This window comes from Ascaphus truei, unplaced genomic scaffold, assembly GCF_040206685.1.
Source record: "Ascaphus truei isolate aAscTru1 unplaced genomic scaffold, aAscTru1.hap1 HAP1_SCAFFOLD_352, whole genome shotgun sequence".
NCBI lineage: Eukaryota > Metazoa > Chordata > Amphibia > Anura > Ascaphidae > Ascaphus > Ascaphus truei.
In genome coordinates, this window is record NW_027456530.1 from 167,294 (window position 1) to 189,606 (window position 22,313).

Genomic DNA, 22,313 nt, shown 5'->3' on the forward strand with positions numbered 1-22,313 from the left:
TACAACCACTCATTTAATGTGTAAAATCCATCAATTTGCCTGAAGGTTTTGATGAGCATCTCATTCAGGAGTCAGTAACGGGTTTTTTTTTAATGTGAAAGTGTCTGCATTGAAGAAACATTGTTATATTGGTGATGCAAAGAGAAACACACAGCAATATTTAAAATCTGTGCATAATTACCGCATGCAAAAATGCATTCGGGATAAAAGGGTAAGCATCAAATGCAACAGTTTTATTCTGTTACTGCATTTTATTTAGACGGTTTATTTTGGTAGTTTATCTGAGGTACAGTAGACAGACTAATGTGTTTAGACAATTTAAGGAGTTGGGGTTAGGATGCAGTATAAAGCATTGTGCTACTTACTGTAAATATGTATAGCAGCTATTATGTGATGTCTGTTTAGCATTTTAGAGCTTCCTATGTAACAGTCTGTATGCTATACTTTTATTTTATTTTTTGAACAAGAGACGGGAGAACTGCAGACATGAAATAGCGCCAGGAATCTCCTTCAATGAATCTGTATTTCGCAGAAATACCACAGGGTGGCGCTGCGGTTGGACAAAGCAGTAGTTGGTATTAATATAATGCGATTGGTTTCCCCTCGCTCACCTTTTTTGAGCCTCAGTAAAATACAGATATGTAAATGTTTCTCATAAAAATGGTGCATGAAATGATGCCCTTAACACCCGCATGAAACATAATACATGTGATCAGGGGCAGTTTGTGGTAACTTAAAATACAGCCAATGCAATTATTATTTTTTTGCCACATGAGTTTGATTCGAGCATATTTAAAGTTGGCCTTAATAGTTTGTGGCACAACATTATAAGTTGGTTCAGTTTTATTTATTTTTTACAAAAAGCAGCAGATATTTATTCTCTTGTATTACATGGAAGTTTAAACAGGTTTGGACATGTCGAGGGCTTCCACTTTTCTACCTTTTCAATCTTATCAGGAATTTTAACCTTAGTTTAAAAACAAAAAAAAATATTAATATTATTTATGTACCATTAATAGTATAATATTGTACATCACTTAGCATCAACATTTGTTAGAAAAAATTCCAACCATTAGATTTTATTTAGCAGTCTCATTGACTTTCTGATAATTTGTCAGAACTGTAAGTTACACATATTTATCACGTTCTTCGGTTACGACCATAAATACAACCACACATTTATTGTGTAAAATCCATCAATTTGCCTAAAGATTTTGATGAGCATCTAACTCGGGATGCAGCAAAGGCTAATGGAGAGTGATGCATTAGCTTGCAATTTATAGCAGTGCATCCAGCATCAATCAACACTGGCCACATGTGACTTATAATTAAGTAATAGCTATGCTACTATTGCTAAGTACTGCATCACTCATTGGCTAATACAAATTTACTATGCAATATATACTACTAGCATATGTAAAAGTTTGGATATTTCTCCACATAGTTTCAATTTGTTAAAAAAAATCATAGATAAAGATGGTCCTTACATAACATGTTGGTGTGGGTATCTAACATTTCTCCTTATAATCTCATTTATTTATTTCGTTATGGTAAATTTATTCTTATCTAAAATATATATAATTGTGTAGAGTTCCAGTGTATTAATCTCTACGGATATCAGTAATAGGTTAAAAGTAGCTTTTTAGAGATAATGCATCCTTATTAATTTGATCTGAATTCATCTAAACCACCTTGGTGAAGTGTGTGTGTGTGTCTTAATATATAAAATTGAAATTTGTGGGGTTGATAGTAGATGTGGTGAATCTGATTGGTCCGTGGGTCTGTCACTCAGCCTCTGGCCAATCAGATTGGTCCGTATCCCTGCCCCGCCCCCACACCTCTCATTGGCCTGCGTGCCTCTATGACGTCACCCAACTGCCACTCTTTTCTCCTCCTCACCTCGGCCTCACCCAACTGCCACACACACACGCACAACCACCCAGCCACTGTCCTCTTCACCCAGCTCACCTCCCCGCCGGCACCCCCCCCCCCCCCCACCAATCACCCTCCCCAGCTCACCTCCCCGCCGGCTCCCCCCATCACCCCCCCTCACCCGCAGCTCACCTCCCCGCCGGCTCCCCCCCCCCCATCCGCAGCTCTCAGTCTCTATAGATTCGATCCCATCATGTCGCGAGCTCTCAGGTCCCCCAACGGTCAGGCGCATGCAGGTACAGCACTTGCGGGGTTTCCAGCCCCTTCCTTCACAGACTCCCGACTCTGCTCTGTTCTTATAGGGCACCGTGTGGGCTTTTACTCTGCTGGAAGGGGGGGTGGTTCAGAGTCACGCCCGCCCAGGTATTGGGGGGAGGGTGGGGGGATAGGGAGGAGTGTGACTGCCCCTCACCCCCCGGCCAGGCCTCTCACCCCCCGGCAGGGCCCCTCACCCCCCGGCCGGACCCCTCACCCCGCTGCACAGTGAGGTCGGCTTCGCGCTGGGACCGGGTTGAAATGGTGCGAAGCGCGGCTCTGAGTGGGCACTTTGCGGGTGTGTACGGTAGAAGTGTCCCAGTGGCTGTGTGTTATGTGCTGTAGTACCTCGGGCGGGGGTGTGTACATTATCTCTGCACATAGTGACAGCCGGCGGCGTCTGCGCCAGCATGGGGGGCGGGGCTGATTCCCACATTCCGCTTCCTGACTGAGCAGCCCTTCCACTCCCCAGAACCCGCACACCGGTATCCCCTGAACCTCGGTATCCCCTGCCCCCCAGCACACCGGCATCCCCAGCCCCCATCAGCATCATCAGCACCCCCACATCAGCACCTTCAGCGCCCACACATCAGCACCTTCGCCACCCCTCTCCCCCCCCATCGGCATCCCCCCCCCCCCATCGGCACACCCACATCAGCACCCCCACATCCGCACCAAACCCTCCCAAATCATCAGCACCCCTATACAATCACCATTAGCACCCCCACATCAGCGGTACCACCGCTCACCGTCCTGTGACGCGTGGAACACTCCCCACCCAAATGCCACCACACCCCACAAACATCACGGGCAACGCCGGGTCTCTCAGCTAGTATATTATATATATATATATATATAATATATATATATATATCACGGGCAACGCCAGGTCTCTCAGCTAGTATATTATATATAATATTACCAGATGGAGGTAATATTACCAGATGGAGGGCTGAGGAAGGTCTCTCTCTGCAAACCGAAATATTGGCTGAGGTGCCTGTATGTTTCTACAATACTGCTGCGGCACAGTTTATTCGAGCATTTGCCCGTTCTGTGCCGCAGCAGTAGCCTGGCGCGCGCCCGAGTGTGACGGGCGCACGCCGAAGCAGCGGAAGAGCGCCCTCCGATCGGGGCGCTCTCCCTACCGCTACCGGGTCCGCCGGGTCCCCCGGAACCCCCTGCCGCTGTCCCGCGATCGCGGGACACCAGGGCTCCCTCGGGGAGCCCCTGGACACGCGTGCAGGGGGCGCACGCTCCCGATGACGCGTGACCGCGCGTCTATGACGCGCGGCACGCCGAGGGGCGGCCACTAGCAAGCCGGGAGATTTCCCGGCTTGCGGTACCGACCACACTTCAATAAAGTGTGTCGGTAGTGTACATACTACTTTGAATATACCCCTGGTGTGCTGTCTCTTTGTTGCTGTACCTCCATCTGGTAATATCTCATCTATTTGATTTTTTTATGGGATTAGCATCTGGATACTTTGTGACATGTGAGTGCTGGTTGCTGCAATTATATATATATATATATATATATATATATATATATATATATATATATATATATATATATATATATATATATATATATATATATAGAATCCAATGCACAGCCGGCACACCATATGCAAGTAAATAAGTTTTGGTGCTTATCCCATAAAGCAATAACAGACCATACGATACCGGTTGCAACACGACATCAAGGGACAGCACGCAGGTAAGTAAATCAAAAATGTTCTATATTTGATAGAAGACACAAAAACCGACGTTTCGGTCCCCCAGTGGGACCTTTCTCATATATATATATAAACGGGTATTCCCCCTCCCAATCGCAGATATGGTGTAGGTGCAAGGAACATATATTGTTACTCAGGTGTGGTGCATAACCTGTTGGCTCACAGGAGGGCTGAGCTTCCGCCACGGGGAACCTGGGGTAATTATACTAGGGGTGATCACTTACAACATCTTCTCGGTACAGCGCCTCCACCTGCGATGGCTCCCACCAGAGGGGGAGTGGTTCCTCGCAGGACAATCACAATAATCACATACAACTGAAGGGGTAATAACTAATACCTTTTACTTAGGAACGTAAGATAATACACATCACGGTAATAACATAATAACCGGTGTCCCTCTCTAGAGGAGACACTTACCGCATCACGCAGGACGCGTCCCCAACACCAGGTGATCCCACCCAGTGTCCCGAGGATCCCCACCCAATGTCCCGCACTCTTGCAGAGAGTCAATGGGTGACTGCGCAGTCACTAAGAACCTCTAGGCCTGTTGGTGCACATATGATGGTATAATACCTGCCGAGCACTCCGGTGCTCGGGTCAGCAACAATCTTCTCAAAGGGTCAGACGTGTGATGAATCCGTCTGATCCTCCAACCGAACTCCTTGCACGTGCGGACCGCCAGGGGCGATCCTATTCGTACGAAAGTCTCTGTGAACCGCAACGTGGGTCCAACCACTCCCACAGGAACAGCAGCAGCCGCTGTGTCCCTATCTATATAAGTGGTACTAACGTGACAGGAACCCTAACCTAGGGCCTGTCCCTGTAGTACAGCAACCTGCAGTGGCTTGGGGAACTCCTATGGCCGGTAGGGGGTAATGACCTGTCCCACTCCCCTAACTACCCAAGTCCCTTCAGCCTCACTACTTTCTAACTAATCCCAGCGCCTACAGCAGCAAGCTGTAGCTCACTGGAGGCTGCAGCCAACGTGCTGCGCAACAAGGTGCCTGCCTGTCAGACCTCACAGCACTAACAGCCGTGACTCTGACAAGGTAGCACTCTATGCTAAGGGCAGCATCCCTATCTTGGGCCTCCCTAAGCACTTACCCACTAAGCTAGTGGGGAGTTGGGGCCTACCTGGGGTGTGGGTACCTTACCACTCTGCTGACTTGCGATGGGTTTCTCTTCTTCTGGAATGATAGGCAGTAGGTACTGGTCCACTCGCACTGCAGGACAGCTATCTTCTAGGGGGGGCACCTCCGCCAGGACGCGATGTCGGGTGGAGCCATTCGCCCAGGTGTCCAGACTTAAGAAGCTATCGTGCTCCGCGGTCACCTGGAGGCTCACACCCAACACCCCTGGGGCAGTCAACTCACCCTTGTCATCGTCAACAGGTACTGATCCCAAGCCTGGGACCGATGGTACCTCTATAGGCCGGACTGGCCGTGGTAGGGCACACGGGCCCATATCAGGATTCACTGCCACTGAGGTAGTTGGCTTGATGACTTCACTAGAGTGGTCCGCCAGCAGGCGCATCACCACGAGTGGTTGGTCGCTGAAATCACTAAAAGAAGATGAGGGTACAGACACCTTACCCTGTGATTCCTCTGTCTCCTCTGTATCATCGCTGGGGTGGTTCGCCGGTAGGCGCATCGCCACCGATGGGACTTCAACTTCTTCCTCGGAGAATATTAGGATCGGATCCTCTACAAGGGAGTCACCGGGGTCTTCTGCGATACAACCAGTGGTTGGGGGCACGAAGCTGGTGGGCTCCGGTACCATCACTGCGGTCGCGCTCTTCTTCTCCGCTGGTTCTCTAAGCAGGGGTATAACAGGCTTCCATAACCAGGCACCGCAACAGACACAGGGGAGCCCCCACGTCAAAGCCCCTCTAGAACAGTCACATGTGGTACTAAAACATCGTACATACGGTTCTCCTCCCACCTCGGTTGGTTCGAGGCTTAGCGGGAGCTGGGATGGTTTGACTCCCTTGCTCCGGCATTCCTGGATGCAGGAACACATTAGCATGGGGGTATCTATTCCGGGAATTTTCCAGGCCACATACCCGCCAGGGTGTACTCCTTGACAGTCCATCTCTTTCTCATACATCATCTCATCCTCAGAGGAAGGATAATCCGGTTCCGCATCACTGTCTTCCTCCTCCTCCTCCCCTGACGGTTGTTGGTCGCGGGAAGCACTGAGTAATTTCTCCCTGAAGACAGACTGAACTTTAGCCCAACTCATAGTAATATAGAGGTCAGACTCCTCCTCCTCTGCTGAGGATATCACGATCGGATCCTCCGAATTTTCTAGGGGAGGGGTACTTTCTACAAGGGAGTGGGTCTGGCTCTGCACTGACTCACTTACATTGCGGGAGCGGGGTTCAGGTTTTCCCGCCAGTCCCGGATGGGTTTCTGCAAAGTCATTCTGTGCATTGAGCACTGTACCACGTGCACGCTCTGGTTTATGGGGCAGTTCAGGGTATACCACAGGACAACCGGCATCGGCCAAGCCTTCGAACCACAAGCTGGACGGACCCTGATCTTCAGTTATATCTTGTCCTATGCTCACTAACACGGAGCAATACTTCGTGTCCTCCAAGTGTTGATCTACCACGGCTATGGTGGCAGCCCCCCGGAGATGAGGGTTTTGCCGCAAGGCTGAGCGTATAGACCTTGACGGAATATCTACAGGGACGCGGCACACCGCAAGCGTGTGGAGCGGTGGCACTCCCAACTTCATAGCCCAGTCGTGGACCTCGTGTCCGGACTTCACAACCATGATAAAAAAATAGGAATTGGACAAATTTGGAAAAATAGGATAGGGCACCCCAGGTCTCTCTCAGCAATGCCTCCAAATGTAACGGGTATTCCCCCACCCAATCGCAGATATGGTGTAGGTGCAAGGAACATATATTGTTACTCAGGTGTGGTGCATAACCTGTTGGCTCACAGGAGGGCTGAGCTTCCGCCACGGGGAACCTGGGGTAATTATACTAGGGGTGATCACTTACAACATCTTCTCGGTACAGCGCCTCCAACTGCGATGGCTCCCACCAGAGGGGGAGTGGTTCCTCGCAGGACAATCACAATAATCACATACAACTGAAGGGGTAATAACTATTTCCTTTTACTTAGGAACGTAAGATAATACACATCACGGTAATAACATAATAACCGGTGTCCCTCTTTAGAGGAGACACTTACCGCATCACGCAGGACGTGTCCCCAACACCAGGTGATCCCACCCAGTGTCCCGAGGATCCCCACCCAATGTCCCGCACTCTTGCAGAGAGTCAATGGGTGACTGCGCAGTCACTAAGAACCTCTAGGCCTGTTGGTGCACATTTGATGGTATAATACCTGCCGAGCACTCCGGTGCTCGGGTCAGCAACAATCTTCTCAAAGGGTCAGACGTGTGATGAATCCGTCTGATCCTCCAACCGAACTCCTTGCACGTGCGGACCGCCAGGGGCGATCCTATTCGTACGAAAGTCTCTGTGAACCCCAACGTGGGTCCAACCACTCCCACAGGAACAGCAGCAGCCGCTGTGTCCCTATCTATATAAGTGGTACTAACGTGACAGGAACCCTAACCTAGGGCCTGTCCCTGTAGTACAGCAACCTGCAGTGGCTTGGGGAACTCCTATGGCCGGTAGGGGGTAATGACCTGTCCCACTCCCCTAACTACCCAAGTCCCTTCAGCCTCACTACTTTCTAACTAATCCCAGCGCCTACAGCAGCAAGCTGTAGCTCACTGGAGGCTGCAGCCAACGTGCTGCGCAACAAGGTGCCTGCCTGTCAGACCTCACAGCACTAACAGCCGTGACTCTGACAAGGTAGCACTCTATGCTAAGGGCAGTGTCCCTATCTTGGGCCTCCCAAAGCACTTACCCACTAAGCTAGTGGGGAGTTGGGGCCTACCTGGGGTGTGGGTACCTATATGGGTACAGGAGCTGCACTCGCTCCCCGCACCCTTCATTCCCTCACAGCTCTCTGACTCCAACTCACTTAACTGATAACTATCAGCGCATGCAGCAACACCCTGCAACTTAACACTAAGTCCGCTGCTGCTTTTCTTCCCTTCTGTTCCCCAGCTCCCACTAATGCAAGTGACAGGGTCCCTAACCTGAGGGCTGTCCCTGGCAACACTCACTTTACTGGGGAGCTGAGCTATCTGGGGCCCTGGGGATACTGGCCTAGTACAATGAGTCCCTGACTCCTGTACCCTACCTCCTTCCCTGGGCTGCTCCGGTCTCTGACTGCCTAACGTGGCCTCAGCGCGCGAAAAGTATCCACTTGCCTTCTGAGGCTTCCTAAGCCCTATTGGCTCCCTGGTGTCACATGGGGTACGCAGAGGCTCTTGGGATATGTAGTCCCAGCTCAGAGCCTTTCCTAATTAGCTACAGCTTCGCGGGCTTTCTCTTCCCTCTCCTGCGCCTGCGCAAGCTTTATGGGGCAGCCTCAACATCTCCCTGCCTTTCCCTGCTCTCGCGCGAGCTATCTGGGGGCCTTTCGCGCTAACGCTACCACTGCGCATGCGCGAACCGGCGCCCTGCTCTATGAGCCGCCGTGGCAACGCGATCGCGGCCTTAGCGATGGCCCGATCGCGTCCCCGGCAACTGGCCTGCACTAGGGGGCAACGCGCTACTCCCCACTCCGGCCCTACACTTGCGCGACCACTACGCATGCGCGAGCTAACTCGCAATGGCGGCGCCCTCTCCGCCCGGCTCCGAGAGCGCCGGGATCTCCGTGACGCGCGTGCAGCCCTGGCAACCAGCCGCACGCGTCCCCAGCAACTCCCGAGCCGGGACCTGACCGCTTTACCCCTGCACTCGCCGGACGGAGCCGCCATTGGGCGCGGCGGCCCCCGCAGCACCCAACGAGGTGAGGGGGGCACTAACAGGCTGTGGAGACCTGGCTACATATATATATATATATATATAACTTAATATAGTGATGTTAGAATATCAATAAGTGCAATACAATTAGTATTGTGTTAGCAGGAGTTATTTAGGTAATACCATGCATTTGGAATATGCTTTTTAACCTTCAATGTGTTTTTAACTTTGCACTTTCATGTATGTTTCAGGGCTTGTAACGAGTGGTGAGGTGACGTCATCGTATTCGCACAGTTCTGTGCTCCTGCTCTCTGCTGCAGTCTGCTTCTGCCTTCACTCCCATGGTTAAAGACGCTTCGGTAATGTCGCCATGGCAACGGGGGACGCCGTAGAAGGTTGGTGTGCTTACTGGCTCCGCCCGCGGCCGCGCATGCGGGTGTGTATGGCATCTGACAGCCGGATGTAAACAGAAGAGAGGTGAGGCCGGGCTGGTGCGCAGAGATGACGGGGCTCCCATGCGTCTACAACACTCCCGATTTTAATTATAAACAGCTGGTTTTGATTGCGCACACAGGTTGGTGATGGATATATATGTTTTCCTTGGACAGTGTTCTCCAGCATGCCCTTGAGGAAGGTCCTATATAGGACTGAAACGTCAGACTTATTTGTGCGTGTTTTATGTTTCGAATACATTTTTTTGCATCATATCTTGAGTGCTGTTCTTGTCTCCTGGTGGGACACCTGGTTCACTATTGATTTCTATTGAACAAGCACCTGCCTCTTTGAAGCCTTGGAAGTGCCTGCTGCTGTCTCTATCTATTATCACTATGAGCGGAGCACTCGGCCATTTAACACACTGCTTGTTGGCTGCAGCAGTGTTTTTGGTGCATATATCTGCATTTGATATATACATTTTTTTTCTTAGGGACATTGTGCCATGGAAAATTTTCCAGATGTTGCCGGTATATTTTCATCTATATCAGACACTTTGAGTTACAGTGAAGCTGAGATCTCCAACATTAGATACACGGATCCTGTGGAGGATATCTTTGGACCAGAAAAGGCCCGTGATGTTTATAATGACCTCTTGAAATTAAAAAAGAAAGAGGTGGATTACTACCTACATGGAGCAACTTTGTCGTACTACCATCGTGAGAAACAATTACCCAGGGGCTTCAGAATAAAAAATTAATCCCTCCCAGATCGAGCTTCTGATAGATGAGGTTGAAGTGAGGGATTCCTTATGCAATCAGCGTTCAAAATCCTACCCCGACAGGCTACTGCACGATACGTTATGGAAGGAGATGGGACAGATCATGAATGAAACACGTTAGTATTTGATAGTATTTCATTTGTTAATAAAATTGTGTCATATTTATGTAAAAAAAAAAATTTCTTTTGATAGTACATGTATATTTTAAGTGCCCCCAGGCGTGTCCGCAAGCGCACGCCCAAGTGTGTTTTTAGTGCCCCCAGGTGTGTCCGCAAGCGCACGCCCAAGTGTGTTCTTAATTTATTTTTATTAAATTATTGTGATTGTGTATTAATGTTTTGCTTTCTGTTGTGTTTTTTTATAGCTATTGTTGTAAAAAACAAATGGAAGAACCTTCGGGATGTGTTTCGGAGGGAGCTAAAAAAAAGTGAAGGTGCCGCGTTCGGGGGACCCCGGGCCAAGCAGCATTGACAGTGGGTCATCGTGGCCTTACTTCACCAACATGCTGTTCTTGAGGGACCAGTTGTTGGCGGCAACAACTATGTCCAACCTCGAGGAACCAGCAAGCCAGGAGGAAACAATTGAATTATCCTTTGTGGATTACGAGGATGAGCCTGTTCCTGATTCTGAGGATCCAGTACCGCCCTCCACACCGTCACCGTCAACGGAACAGGCACCGGTACCACCTCCCGCAAAAAAACCTAGGAACCAACAAGAATTGAGGCGCAACATGGTCACCATAGAAGAGAAAAAATTTGGACTACTAGACCAATTAGTAAATGGTAATAATGAGGACATGGAATTTTTTAAAAGTTACCTACAATACCTTTCTCCTCTGGATAGAATTGGGAAAATTCGATTCCGCACGAAATTCCAGCAACTAATGAAGGAGACTATTGTCATGGAACAAGAACTACATTTCTCTTTCACCCCCCCCCCCCTTCCTTGCAGTTCTGCCTGTCAGTTTCTCATTTGCAGCTGCATGTGTTTTGCTCTGTGCACACACACAGTGCCCGTGTGATAGACACAGTGTTATTTCCCCTGTCCCAGCAGCTTGCTGTATCAGAAATGCAACATTATTGCTACATGTGGTGGTTTCCTTAGACATTTCAGTGAGTTGCTATAGCAACCCCAGCCTTTCTCCCAAATGGGCTAGCCTGCTTTCTCCTCCTCTTCTCTGCCCAGAGATGGTCTGTCCCCAGGCTATCTTGCTACCCAGCATACATTGGGACTTCCTTTTCCACCTTCACCACTGGCTGAGTGAGTACCTGCTGTAACTGCTCTAGTGGCAGGATTACCATTTTCACCTGTCCTTAACTACAAAGCACCCACAGAGAGACATTATCTAAACACAAACATCTCTTCACAAGTGCCTGTCTTTTATGCTGCTTTCCCCAAATAAAGTGAAGAAAAGATACAGAACTTGTTGTGCTTTGAAAAGAGGGCCGAGTTGAAACTATCTGGGCTGATCATCTTACATATGACCCTGGCCTCCAGAATAGTGAAAAGGATACCGTGTGCCTTACAGACACTTACAGGAGCTGCTACTCTAGACTTTATAACACAGAGCAGTCTCTGCAGACTGAAAAGCAGCAAGCAGCTTACCCTGCACCCGCAGCTTTGCAGACAGAAAGTCCATAACACACAGAGCCTTGATTACCTTCTCTGTCTTTTTGAGTCCACCCTCTGCACAGCTCCATAGTGAGGGATTACCATCTCACCTTACCCTGCGCACGTCCCCACGGCCAGCGCCAACACGGGCCACGCCACCGGACACCCGCCAGGACACCGGCAGAGCCACCGGACACCTGTGAGTACAGCTACCCCTACGCTGAACGCTGCAGGACACCGCTCGGCTTCATCTGAGACAGTCGCCCATCGCTGACACAGGTAAAAGACCGCACGCCACACGCACTGGCAAAAGGCCTACACACACCTACAGCATGGCAGAACTCAGAGCCTCACCAGTTACCACGCAGGAGAGTGACCACTCAGACACAGAGACCGCTGCGCAACTGCAACAGGCGCAGGCAGGCGCAAGGCCTAAACAGACAGTCATGCTGACACAAAAGGCCCGTGAAAAATATGAAATTGACATTGGAGCGCACCGCGCTAAATTAGAAAAGGCCTGGGAAAGAACCGCACTAGATTTACGCAATGTTGTTAGCATTGGTGATAATGCACAACAGCTCGCGCAGGCAATTATTCAAATAAAGTCTAACCACTCGTGCTACCAAGGGCTGTCAGAGACATACATCACCTACTTGACCAGAGCCAACACCGGCGAAAGCCTGCAAGAAAGAGACTTACAAAATAACATTGACCTTGCACGTGACAGCCGCGTGCGGACCACTATCACAGACGCGCAAAGCGTGAGAAAAGAGCTCAACCTGGAGTCCGCGTCGCAGCGCTCCAGCACATCAAGGCACTCATCAAGGTCTGCAAAATCAGCGCAATCTAACGTGTCCAGCGTAAGCGCTACCAATGCGCGAGCCATCGCAGAGGCCGCACGTGCCAGGGCCGAATATGGTCGGAGAGAGGCAGCCGTAAGAGCAGAAAGAGCGTGCATAGAAGAGGAGAAGAATGCCGTCGCTACCGCCGCCGCTGCCAATGCCGCCGCCGCTGCCAACGCCGCCAATGCCGCTGCCGCTGCGCGTAGAAAGGCCGAATTGGACGCGGATCTAGAAGCTCTAAGCAAAGATGAGGACGCCGCTGCCGCCATAACCCAAGCCGAAGTCTTAGAAGCAGCTGCGAGACAGGACGGCGGGGAGCTACCGTACAGACGGATAGCCTCAGAGGATCCAATCCAACGCACTGAAGACTACGTAAGGAGCCTCTTCAGTGTAAACACCAGCGCGCCATCTCTACACGGAGGGAGTGACTCCACAGACACCAGAGACTTGCTAGGTCCACAAGGAGAAGACACTGTTCCTTCAATGGTACATGCTGCCTGGGATAGCCACAGCCGCAACAGTGATCCACACGCCAGCGCGCACACGGATGCACTACAATGGGTTCGCAATCCAGGTACACCCACACGGGAGAACACAGTCCCTCACACTGACCAGCAGTCACCACGCATCCACGCCAAGGAAGAGGCGACCGCACAGACCCTCCCAGCAACATTCTCAGAACGGGAAAAACACGCCGATGCCTCAGGCCTGACAGACATAGCCAAGTGCATGATCCGGCATGACCTGGTGCAAGATGGACTCATCAGCTTCGACGACCGCCCTGAGAACTACCGGACGTGGAAGTTCACGATCAAAGACGCAATCAACAGCTTGGACTTCTCAGCAAGGGAGGAGCTCAACCTGCTATTCAAGTTCCTGGGGAACGAATCCAGGGAGCACGCGAAGAGACTTCGGGCGGCAAACGCGAACCAACCCCAAGTAGGTCTTGACCTAGTGTGGGAAAGGCTAGAAGAGTGCTACCGAATCCCCGATGCAGTCGAGGATTCGCTCTTCAAAAGAGTCGACAGCTTTCCCAAGATCACAACTAAAGACTACTCGAAGTTACGAGAGCTCGGGGACCTGCTGCAAGAGCTGGAGTTTGCAAGGAAAGACCATTCCTTAACAGGTCTCAACGTCTTGGACTCAGCTCGTGGAGTGAGACCCATCTTGGAGAAGCTACCCTACAACCTCCAAGAAAAATGGATTTCACAAGGCTCCAAATACAAAAGGGAGAAGCAAGTCGCCTTCCCCCCATTCTCATTCTTCTTGAACTTCATCCGCGAAGCGGCAAGGACAAGGAACGATCCCAGTTTCATCTTAGGTGCGCAAACCACACACAGTGCAAGCAGCCTGAGGACTGAGAGACCAGTGGCGAGATACGGTAACACCCAAACACCCATCTCGGTCCACAGGACGAACGTGCCTCCCACAACCCAAACTACTCCTGATCAGTCGGTCGCCAGAGACGAGGAACCAAGGGACCTTAACAAAGAATGCCCTATACACAATAGGCTGCATCCGCTTAACAAGTGTATCGGATTCAGAATGAAACCCATAGAGGAGCGAAAGAACTTACTCAGGGAATGGGGAGCTTGTTTCAAATGTTGTGCTTCCACAACTAATTTATTCAAAGACTGTAAAGAAGAAATCAAATGTACAGTGTGCGAAAGTGACAAGCACGTGACATCGTTACACCCAGAGGCGCTGACACTCCACTAACTCAACAACCCATCCTCCGTAGCGGAGCATGGCGGGGAGGAAGGAGAAGGAGAGCCAACATCCGTCACATCTCAGCGCACCGAGGTTTGCGGAAAAGAAAGCGACAAAATGTCCTGCTCCAAAATATGCCTTGTCGCAGTGCACCCCCAAGGACAACCTGAGAAGGCTATTCGGATGTATGCAATCCTCAACGACCAAAGCAACAGATCATTGGCAAAGACGGAGTTCTTCAACTTGTTCAACTTACAAGACAATGCCTCACCCTACACCCTCAGAACCTGTGCAGGGTCAACTGAGTCAACAGCAAGCGGTTACGTAATACGTTCGCTGGATAACAGATTGAAGATAGCTCTCCCCACACTCATCGAGTGCAACCACATGGCCACAAACAGGGACGAGATTCCCACACCAGATGTGGCACGCCATTACCCGCACCTCAGAGGAATAGCCAACTACATCCTGCCGGTAGAACAAGGTGCCAAGATCTTGCTGCTGCTCGGTAGGGACATCATGAGGGTACATAATGTCCGTAAACAGCATAACGGACCCCACAACGCGCCATACGCCCAAAGACTTGACCTAGGATGGGTGATAGTGGGCAATGCGTGCACTGACAAAGAGCACGGACAAGACTATATTGATGCCCGCAGAACGGTGGTAACAGAATGTGGGCACACATCTCTCTCTGAACCATGTCTTGGCCATCTCCAAGTGACAGAAGGGCCAAGTGAAGGGAAAAGACAAGGTCATACCCCTTAGATCAACAAAAACATCCTCACATCGGGGGGATGTGACAATGGCCTAGGATGCTTAGCGGTTCAGATAACCAAGGGTGACGAGTCGACTCCGCTGAAGGAAGAAAGTAACCTCCTAAAGGTGACCGACAAAGGGATCGTCCAAAGGACAAACAATCGGACGATCCTATCGCGAGCAATAGCACGGTTAAGACGTGCAGTCGTTCCTCTCCACAGAGTATCAAGCGATAAAGCAGCCAGCTGTCACGGCTGGCACAGCCGCAAAAGATTGCGCCCTACAGGTGAAGCCACAGTGTCAAAAAGACTGTCCTCTCACACGTCAAAAAAGAGACAGTCGCAAAGACATTTCACAAAGGGATTTACAAGGGCAAAAGAGACTGTTTTTCGTCATGTCCAAGGAGAGAACAACCTCCTGAAGGCAGGCAACAAAGAGACACAAAAGTGTTTCACCAAATTACGTGGAGACGTTCTCGTGCAAGAGAAATGCACCGATGACCTACGGTGCACAGCGTTCCAGACAACAAGGGACGACGACAAGCAAACACCATCGAGGGAAGATAGAGGATTCCCGAGGTTAACAGTCAAGGAGCTCATCAAAGACGGACCGGGCAGTTGCGTGAACCCGCTACCATTCCATTCACCAAGAAGACGCCTCCCGAACAATAGAGAACTTGCCATCTCTAGGCTCACTTCGCTCCGCCGCTACCCACAAAGGGAGCCGGAGACCAAGAATCAAATTGTGGTCTTCACGCGGAAGAGATTCCTTAGCGGACACGCAGAGCCAGCGCCTTCACTGAAGGATGGTAAAAAATGCTGGCACCTCCCATCATCTGGTGTTCACCACCGTCAGAAACCCAGCCAGATCTGGGTAACGTTCAGCTCCAATGCTCAGCACCAGGAAGCCTCTCCCAACGGGGCACTACTCACTGGACCAGACTTGACAACCAGTCTTCCAAGGGCGTTGATCCGCTTCTGCAAGGAGCCAAAGGCCATCTCCTTCCACCAAACGCCAGGTGATTGGGTGACAAACTACCACGACTGGCACATCCACGAGGTGATGCACTCTGTAGAGAAAACTACAGAGTCAAAGGGATTGTTCTCTCATGAAGTTGAAAGGAAACAGTGCCAGAGACTTTCACAGAAAGACATTGCGGTGAACCCAGCTAACCTGGACCGGTTCATCCACCCAACACCCTTTGCTAAAAGACTTTGCCAAGGGATTTCGACGCCAGTGGTACCGGCCGGTATCACCTCGTTATGTGGAAATGAACTTTGCACTGTTATGTTATATTGCACATATGTTCCACATATATCTAGAATATAGTGGTATCTCCAGATACCAGACGGGGAGTGTCATGGAACAAGTGCTACATTTCTGTTTCACCCCCACCTTTCCTTGCAGTTCTGCCCGTCAGTTTCTCATTTCCAGCTACATGTGTTTTGCTATGTGCACACACACAGTGCCCGTGTGATAGACACAGTGTTATTTCCCCTGTCCCAGCAGCTTGCTGTATCAGAAATGCAACATTATTGCTACATATTGTGGTTTCCTTAGACATTTCAGTGAGTTGCTATAGCAACCCCAGCCTTTCTCCCAAATGGGCTAGCCTGCTTTCTCCCCCTCTTCTCTGCCCACAGATGGTCTGTCCCCAGGCTATCTTGCTACCCAGCATACATTGGGACTTCCTTTTCCACCTTCACCACTGGCTGAGTGAGTACCTGCTGCTGTAACTGCTCTAGTGGCAGGATTACCCTTTTCACCTGTCCTTAACTACAAAGCACCCACAGAGAGACATTATCTAAACACCAACATCTCTTCACAAGTGCCTGTCTTTTATGCTGCTTTCCCCAAATAAAGTGAAGAAAAGATACAGAACTTGTTGTGCTTTGAAAAGAGGGCCGAGTTGAAACTATCTGGGCTAATCATCTTACACATGACCCTGGCCTCCAGAATAACTGTTGAGGAACATGTAGTGAAATTATTTTTACATTTCATGTTTCTTTATTAAGTTAAATTTCTATATAGTGTGTTAATTGAATAAGTTATATCTGTCGTTATGTTAATGAAAAAGTTTACATTATTTTGCATTTGCACTTTTAAATAAATATTTTAATGGTTATGAAAATTCTACTTTTGTTGTATTTATGTTATTTCTAATCCTGTATGCAGGGGTGGTTGAGGGGTGGGGAGCATCAACGGACGGATATGTGGGGGGATAGGTGGTGGAATAAATAGAGAGAGGGATGATATTTATATAAATATATAGATAGATATATAGATATAAATATATACATATATATATATATATAGTATACACAAAGAAGCGAATACCGCATCACTACCAATAAGTGAAGCAAGGTCTAAACCTACCTAAGTCAGAAAAATATATCTGAAATAGTTATAACAAAAATGTAAGCTGTAGGTGGTGCTAGAGGAAGGAGATAGATATGGAAACACAAAAAAAAAACCTCTAAAATAGCACTCAGACAAATGTTTGCAAAGAATAAAAGGGGTACTTTAATTAAATTAGAAAAAAATAACAGACATACAAACAACTAACTGGAGAGCCTGCCTGACTAATGAATAATAAAAAAAACCAATGGACAAAAAAAAAAAAAAAAAACAGAAAAACATAGAATGCAACATATAATAATGGACCCAAAAAGAAATAATGCCCTTAAGAACCTAGCTTACTGTGGGAACAAAAGTTCCCACAATAAGGCAATATAGACCGGCCGGTCACCACATGTATAAGAGACTATAGAGCATCACAGGTCTACATATATATGCATGAAAAAATTATTACAGAAAATAACATGAGTGTTATACTGATAGCAGTAAAGAATATCACTAGCAAGGTGTAAACCTATTGCAACTCAGGTAATGCTAGGGCAAAGGAGACATACAGGTATGTATATTTAGTGACCCAAATACATGTATTAAAGCAGATGGGAAACAAAAACAGGGAGGGATATAATAACCCAAGATACTCAGCTCCTTGATGTAAAGATACTGCATACAAAGATCAGCACAGCACTGTCCACTGGAAAAGTCCAAAAATATAGGACTTAGTTGGTTGTCCAAAATAGGGCAGAGGCAGGCAGGATCAACAGCAGCAAAAATTAAAATTAGCCCACTAACGCGTTTCGGCAACTAAGCCTTCCTCACGAGTGGTACTAAGGCTATGTGGCAGGGGCATTTAAATAGTAAGCAGACAATTGCAAAATTCGCGCCAAAAAACACATGAAGCACATATAATCAATTTCATTACTTAATACAAGCTCCTAATTAGTATCGGCGGTGTTCCGGCAGCTGTATTGAAAGGTGTATTAGTGCTGAGGTAATCCCAGTATCCACTTCCTGAAGCGAGGTGTCCTATCAAACTCTCGCGAGAGTTGTGCACCAAGCTCCACACATGGGCACTTGTAGTATAGCAGTTGCGCCCGCCATCTTGGTTGTGGTCATAGTATTTTGCCAATAGTGACATCATTATCATGACTGAACAGTCTCACGAGACTTATCCCTTACATCCCGCACATGTGCAGTGTATATTGCTCTGTTACGGCGGCCATTTTTGAAAGGGTAAGGTAGCCCTCAGAGGAGTTCTATTCCTCATTGAACAATAGCATAGGGGCAAGTTCTCGCGCATGGGCAGCACATGTTGAGGTGCCCTGACATCTTATTCAGAGTGTCACAGCAAGATGATTTGACCACTTTAGATAGCAGTAGAAGCGTCCTTTGTATATTCATGACACCTTTAATTAACAGTGCAGCAGTCACCCATTAAGGCATTTGTATAGTGCATCTTTGGTAGGAATTTCATCCTTAAGAATATCCTCTCTGATTGGTTGGGATCCTGGTCTTTTTGTAGGTGGATACCCATACACATGGGGGGAATGGTATAACATCTGGACAATAGGGTAACATCTCAAGCATGTACAGAGACAGCCTGCATATAGGGGATAAAGGCTGATCTATGATGACGAGAGAAAAGAAAACGAAGGTTAAAGCAATGTTTACAGAACATCCCGCAGCTTGCTCAAAACACATCAATGATACTATGATTGGGAAACAGAAAAATAAAAGAAAGTGTTAATATACCAAAATATCCACAAATATAATAAAAGGAGGACGGTAATCACGGAAAACTGTCAAGACTGCTAATAAATTAATTATAAAAAACAAATCATAACCTAATTCCTTTAAACCAAAGATCCTCCATAAAACGTATGTAACACTATTACTTAAATGTTTCCATAAAGGGTCCGCAGTAGCTTCCTATGTTTAAAAAAACAAAATAGAATTTTGAAATGCAGTAAAGGCAAAAATAGTAGATGATGTAATAAACAGGTCACATTATAGGAACATAGAAAAACCCAAATAGTCATTGAGACCATTTGGGAGCATTGAACCTAGCATAACAATCCACCTGCATTCGTGTTGTAAGAGTGTTCTCTCCAAATCTCCCCCGCGTATTCCCAGGGATACACGCTCTATTGCAAATGCAGAGAGAAGCGAATTGTCTGCGTTGTGTTCCTGCAAAAAGTGTTTAGCTACCATTGTAATTTTTTAAGGGATTCTAGGTCCCTATGGGCTGTCTTGATGTTCCTACTATGTTCCATTATCCTAAAGCGCACCTCCCTAGTTGTCATACCTACATATATCTTATTGCAGGGACATGTAAGGCAGTAGATTACTCCTTTTGATCGACAATTCAGAAATTGCTTTATTGTAAACTCCTTTGTGCCCTTACTATCCTTAAAGGTAGATGTTGGTTTTGTAAACTTACAGGCAGGACAGCCACCACATCTAAAGAAGCCCTTCTTATCAAAAGTGGACAAAAATGTGGTTGTGCTCGATATAGAGTAGTGGCTGTGGACTAATTTGTCTTTTAAGTTTGGTGATCTTCTGCTTGTAAGTTCCACTTTGGGGCCTAATTTCTGTTGAAGATCAGAATCAATCATGAGAATGGGCCAATGTTTTTGAAGGATTTCACGTACCTGATTCCATTGTTGATTGTACGTGCCTATAAATCTTATTTTATTGGAATCCTGATGTTTTTGTTTTGGTTTCAAAAGAGATACCCGGCTCATACCTTTACTACGTTCGTACCCTTTCTTGATGGTAGAATGGCTATATCCTCGATTCTTAAATCTACTTTTCATTTCTATTGCTCTTGATTCATAGACACAGGGATCAGAGCAATTTCGCTTTAGGCGAATGAATTCACCAGTAGGGACTCCAGCAATTTGGTGGGATGGGTGGGAACTTGAGGCGTGCAAGATGGCGTTGGTAGCAGTCTCTTTCCTGAAAATATCTGTACCAAGACGCCCATTACTCTCAATCTTAATACAGAGATCCAAGAAGTCAACCGAGGTAGGACTGACTTTAGATGTTAGCTTGATATTGAGACTGTTGTGGTTGAGCACAGCGACAAATCGCTCAAAATCCTCCGCACTGCCCTGCCAGAGGATCAGAACATCGTCGATGTATCTCAACCACAACAGTACCCGATCAGTCATAGCCCTATTAGGCTCTGAGAATACCACCTCTCGTTCCCACCAACCTAGAAAAAGATTTGCATATGAGGGGGCACATGCCGCCCCCATTGCTGTCCCCCTTAACTGCAAATAAAACTTGTTCTTAAATAGGAAATAGTTATGTGTCAGAGTAAATGACATTAACTGCATAAGAAATTCTATCAACGGTTTTGTTAGATTTGTCATATTGAGGAAGTTATGAGATGCCTCCAATCCATCTTTATGATGAATGGAGGTATATAATGCCTCAACATCGCAAGTTGCAAGAATAACACCGTCGTCAACGGCAATCTCATCCAATCGAGATAACACATCCATAGTGTCGCGCAAAAATGTAGGCAGCGTCTCAACTATTGGGTATAGGAAGGTATCAATAAACCGACTGATTGGTTCACTCATACCACCAATCCCTGATACAATGGGCCTGCCAGGTGGATTAGATGGATGTTTATGAACCTTCGGTAGCATATAGAAGGTTGGTGATTTTGGAAATTTGGTCTTCAGACCTTGACAGATTGCTACCGTGATTGTACCCTTTGAGCAAGCACTCTCAAGAATACAATCCAACTCCAGTTTAAATTTGTCCGTCGGGTCACAGTCAAGTACAGAGTAACATTTAATATCCCTCAACTGTCTGAAGGCCTCCTTTTCATATTGTAGTTTTGGCCAGATCACCACATTGCCACCTTTGTCTGCAGGTTTAATTTCCACATTTGTCATGCCACTTAGATCTTGGAGGGCTCTCCATTGTATACCTGATAAATTGTTTGACCCTATCTTTTTGGGTAGGTTGAGTATATCCTCTGTGACGAGATTTGCAAAGATCTCTACACACTAATTTGTTTGAATGGGAGGACAGAAGGTGGATTTTGGTTTGAAATTAGACACCAAACTTAACTCATTACCTATCCCTATAGCGGGCAGTGATGGTGAAACCAAATCTCGTATTAAATCACGTTCTTGTGTGTTTAGTACCTCTTCACTATATTCTCTGTTTATCCCATTGCCAATACCTTTATTGAAGTGCTTTGCAAGCAACAGCTTCCGGCAAAAAAGGTTCAGATCCTTTATCCAGTCAAACTTGTTGATATGATATGTGGGAGAAAAAGATAGCCCTTTCCGAAGAACAAATAATTGTTCTTCGGTAAGAACTACATCTGAAAGATTAATGATATTAAGCTCATCACTCACCACTTGGCATGATTGCCCCTTCGCTTCTTGCCTCTGTATCCATATCTGATTCTGTCGCGTAGCTGACGATTTACCACGTCTCGTCCTCCTGGCACTTGATCTTGTCCGTGGCCTTGTCCTAAAAAAGAAGTTGAAGGACCAACATCGCCTTCCACTGACTGCCTAGATTCATAGTCCGACGAGTCGATATCTGTTGATGTTGCACCGGATACAACAGATGGATTAATTACATTCCGTGATCTTGATTTCTTTGTTGTTTTCTTTCCATGCTGCCAGTTGTATACTCTGTCCGTCTGATAATCAACAGAGTCACGGTTAAATTTCACTTTCTTAATATCAGTGATTTCAATTTCATATTTAACAATGTCCTCCTCAATAGTTTTAACAAGTTGCAAGTCAGTTGGGTCAAGATTCTTGTAAATCTCCTCTATTTCTAGAGTGACCTCTTTGAAGGTATTGGAGTCATGTTCAATTAGAATTGACATCAATTCAAATGAACATTGATTGAGTACTCCCTCCCATCTGACTTTATGATTTGGATCACTAAATTGAAATGCAGGGAAAGTTTTAATTCTTAGACCCCTCGGTATGAGTTTGTGATCTAAATATCTCTCTAGGGCAGTTTTATTCCACCAGACTCTTGCCCGTTTGCGCATTAGGGCATTGCGAAGTTTAATATTG

General features: G+C 47.5%; 1 protein-coding gene across 2 annotated transcripts; it reads left to right on the forward strand.

The window, feature by feature from the left end:
* Positions 1-9,016: 9,016 nt before the first annotated feature.
* LOC142483668 (uncharacterized) lies at positions 9,017-17,029 on the forward strand. Of its 2 annotated transcripts, none has more exons than XM_075583681.1 (3): positions 9,017-9,334; positions 9,686-10,089; positions 10,338-17,029. In XM_075583681.1, exon 3 carries the CDS (start codon positions 11,917-11,919, stop codon positions 14,143-14,145), a length of 2,229 nt encoding a protein of 742 aa, XP_075439796.1. In that variant the 5' UTR covers positions 9,017-9,334; positions 9,686-10,089; positions 10,338-11,916; the 3' UTR covers positions 14,146-17,029. The 2 variants fall into 2 exon arrangements, with proteins under 2 accessions (XP_075439796.1, XP_075439797.1); XM_075583682.1 differs by having other exon boundaries at positions 9,017-9,155.
* The last annotated feature ends 5,284 nt before the right edge of the window (positions 17,030-22,313 follow it).

Bases quoted from the DNA above. Each gene is read 5' to 3' on its own strand.
- LOC142483668 (XM_075583681.1), top strand. From the start codon at position 11,917: ATGGCAGAACTCAGAGCCTCACCAGTTACCACGCAGGAGAGTGACCAC.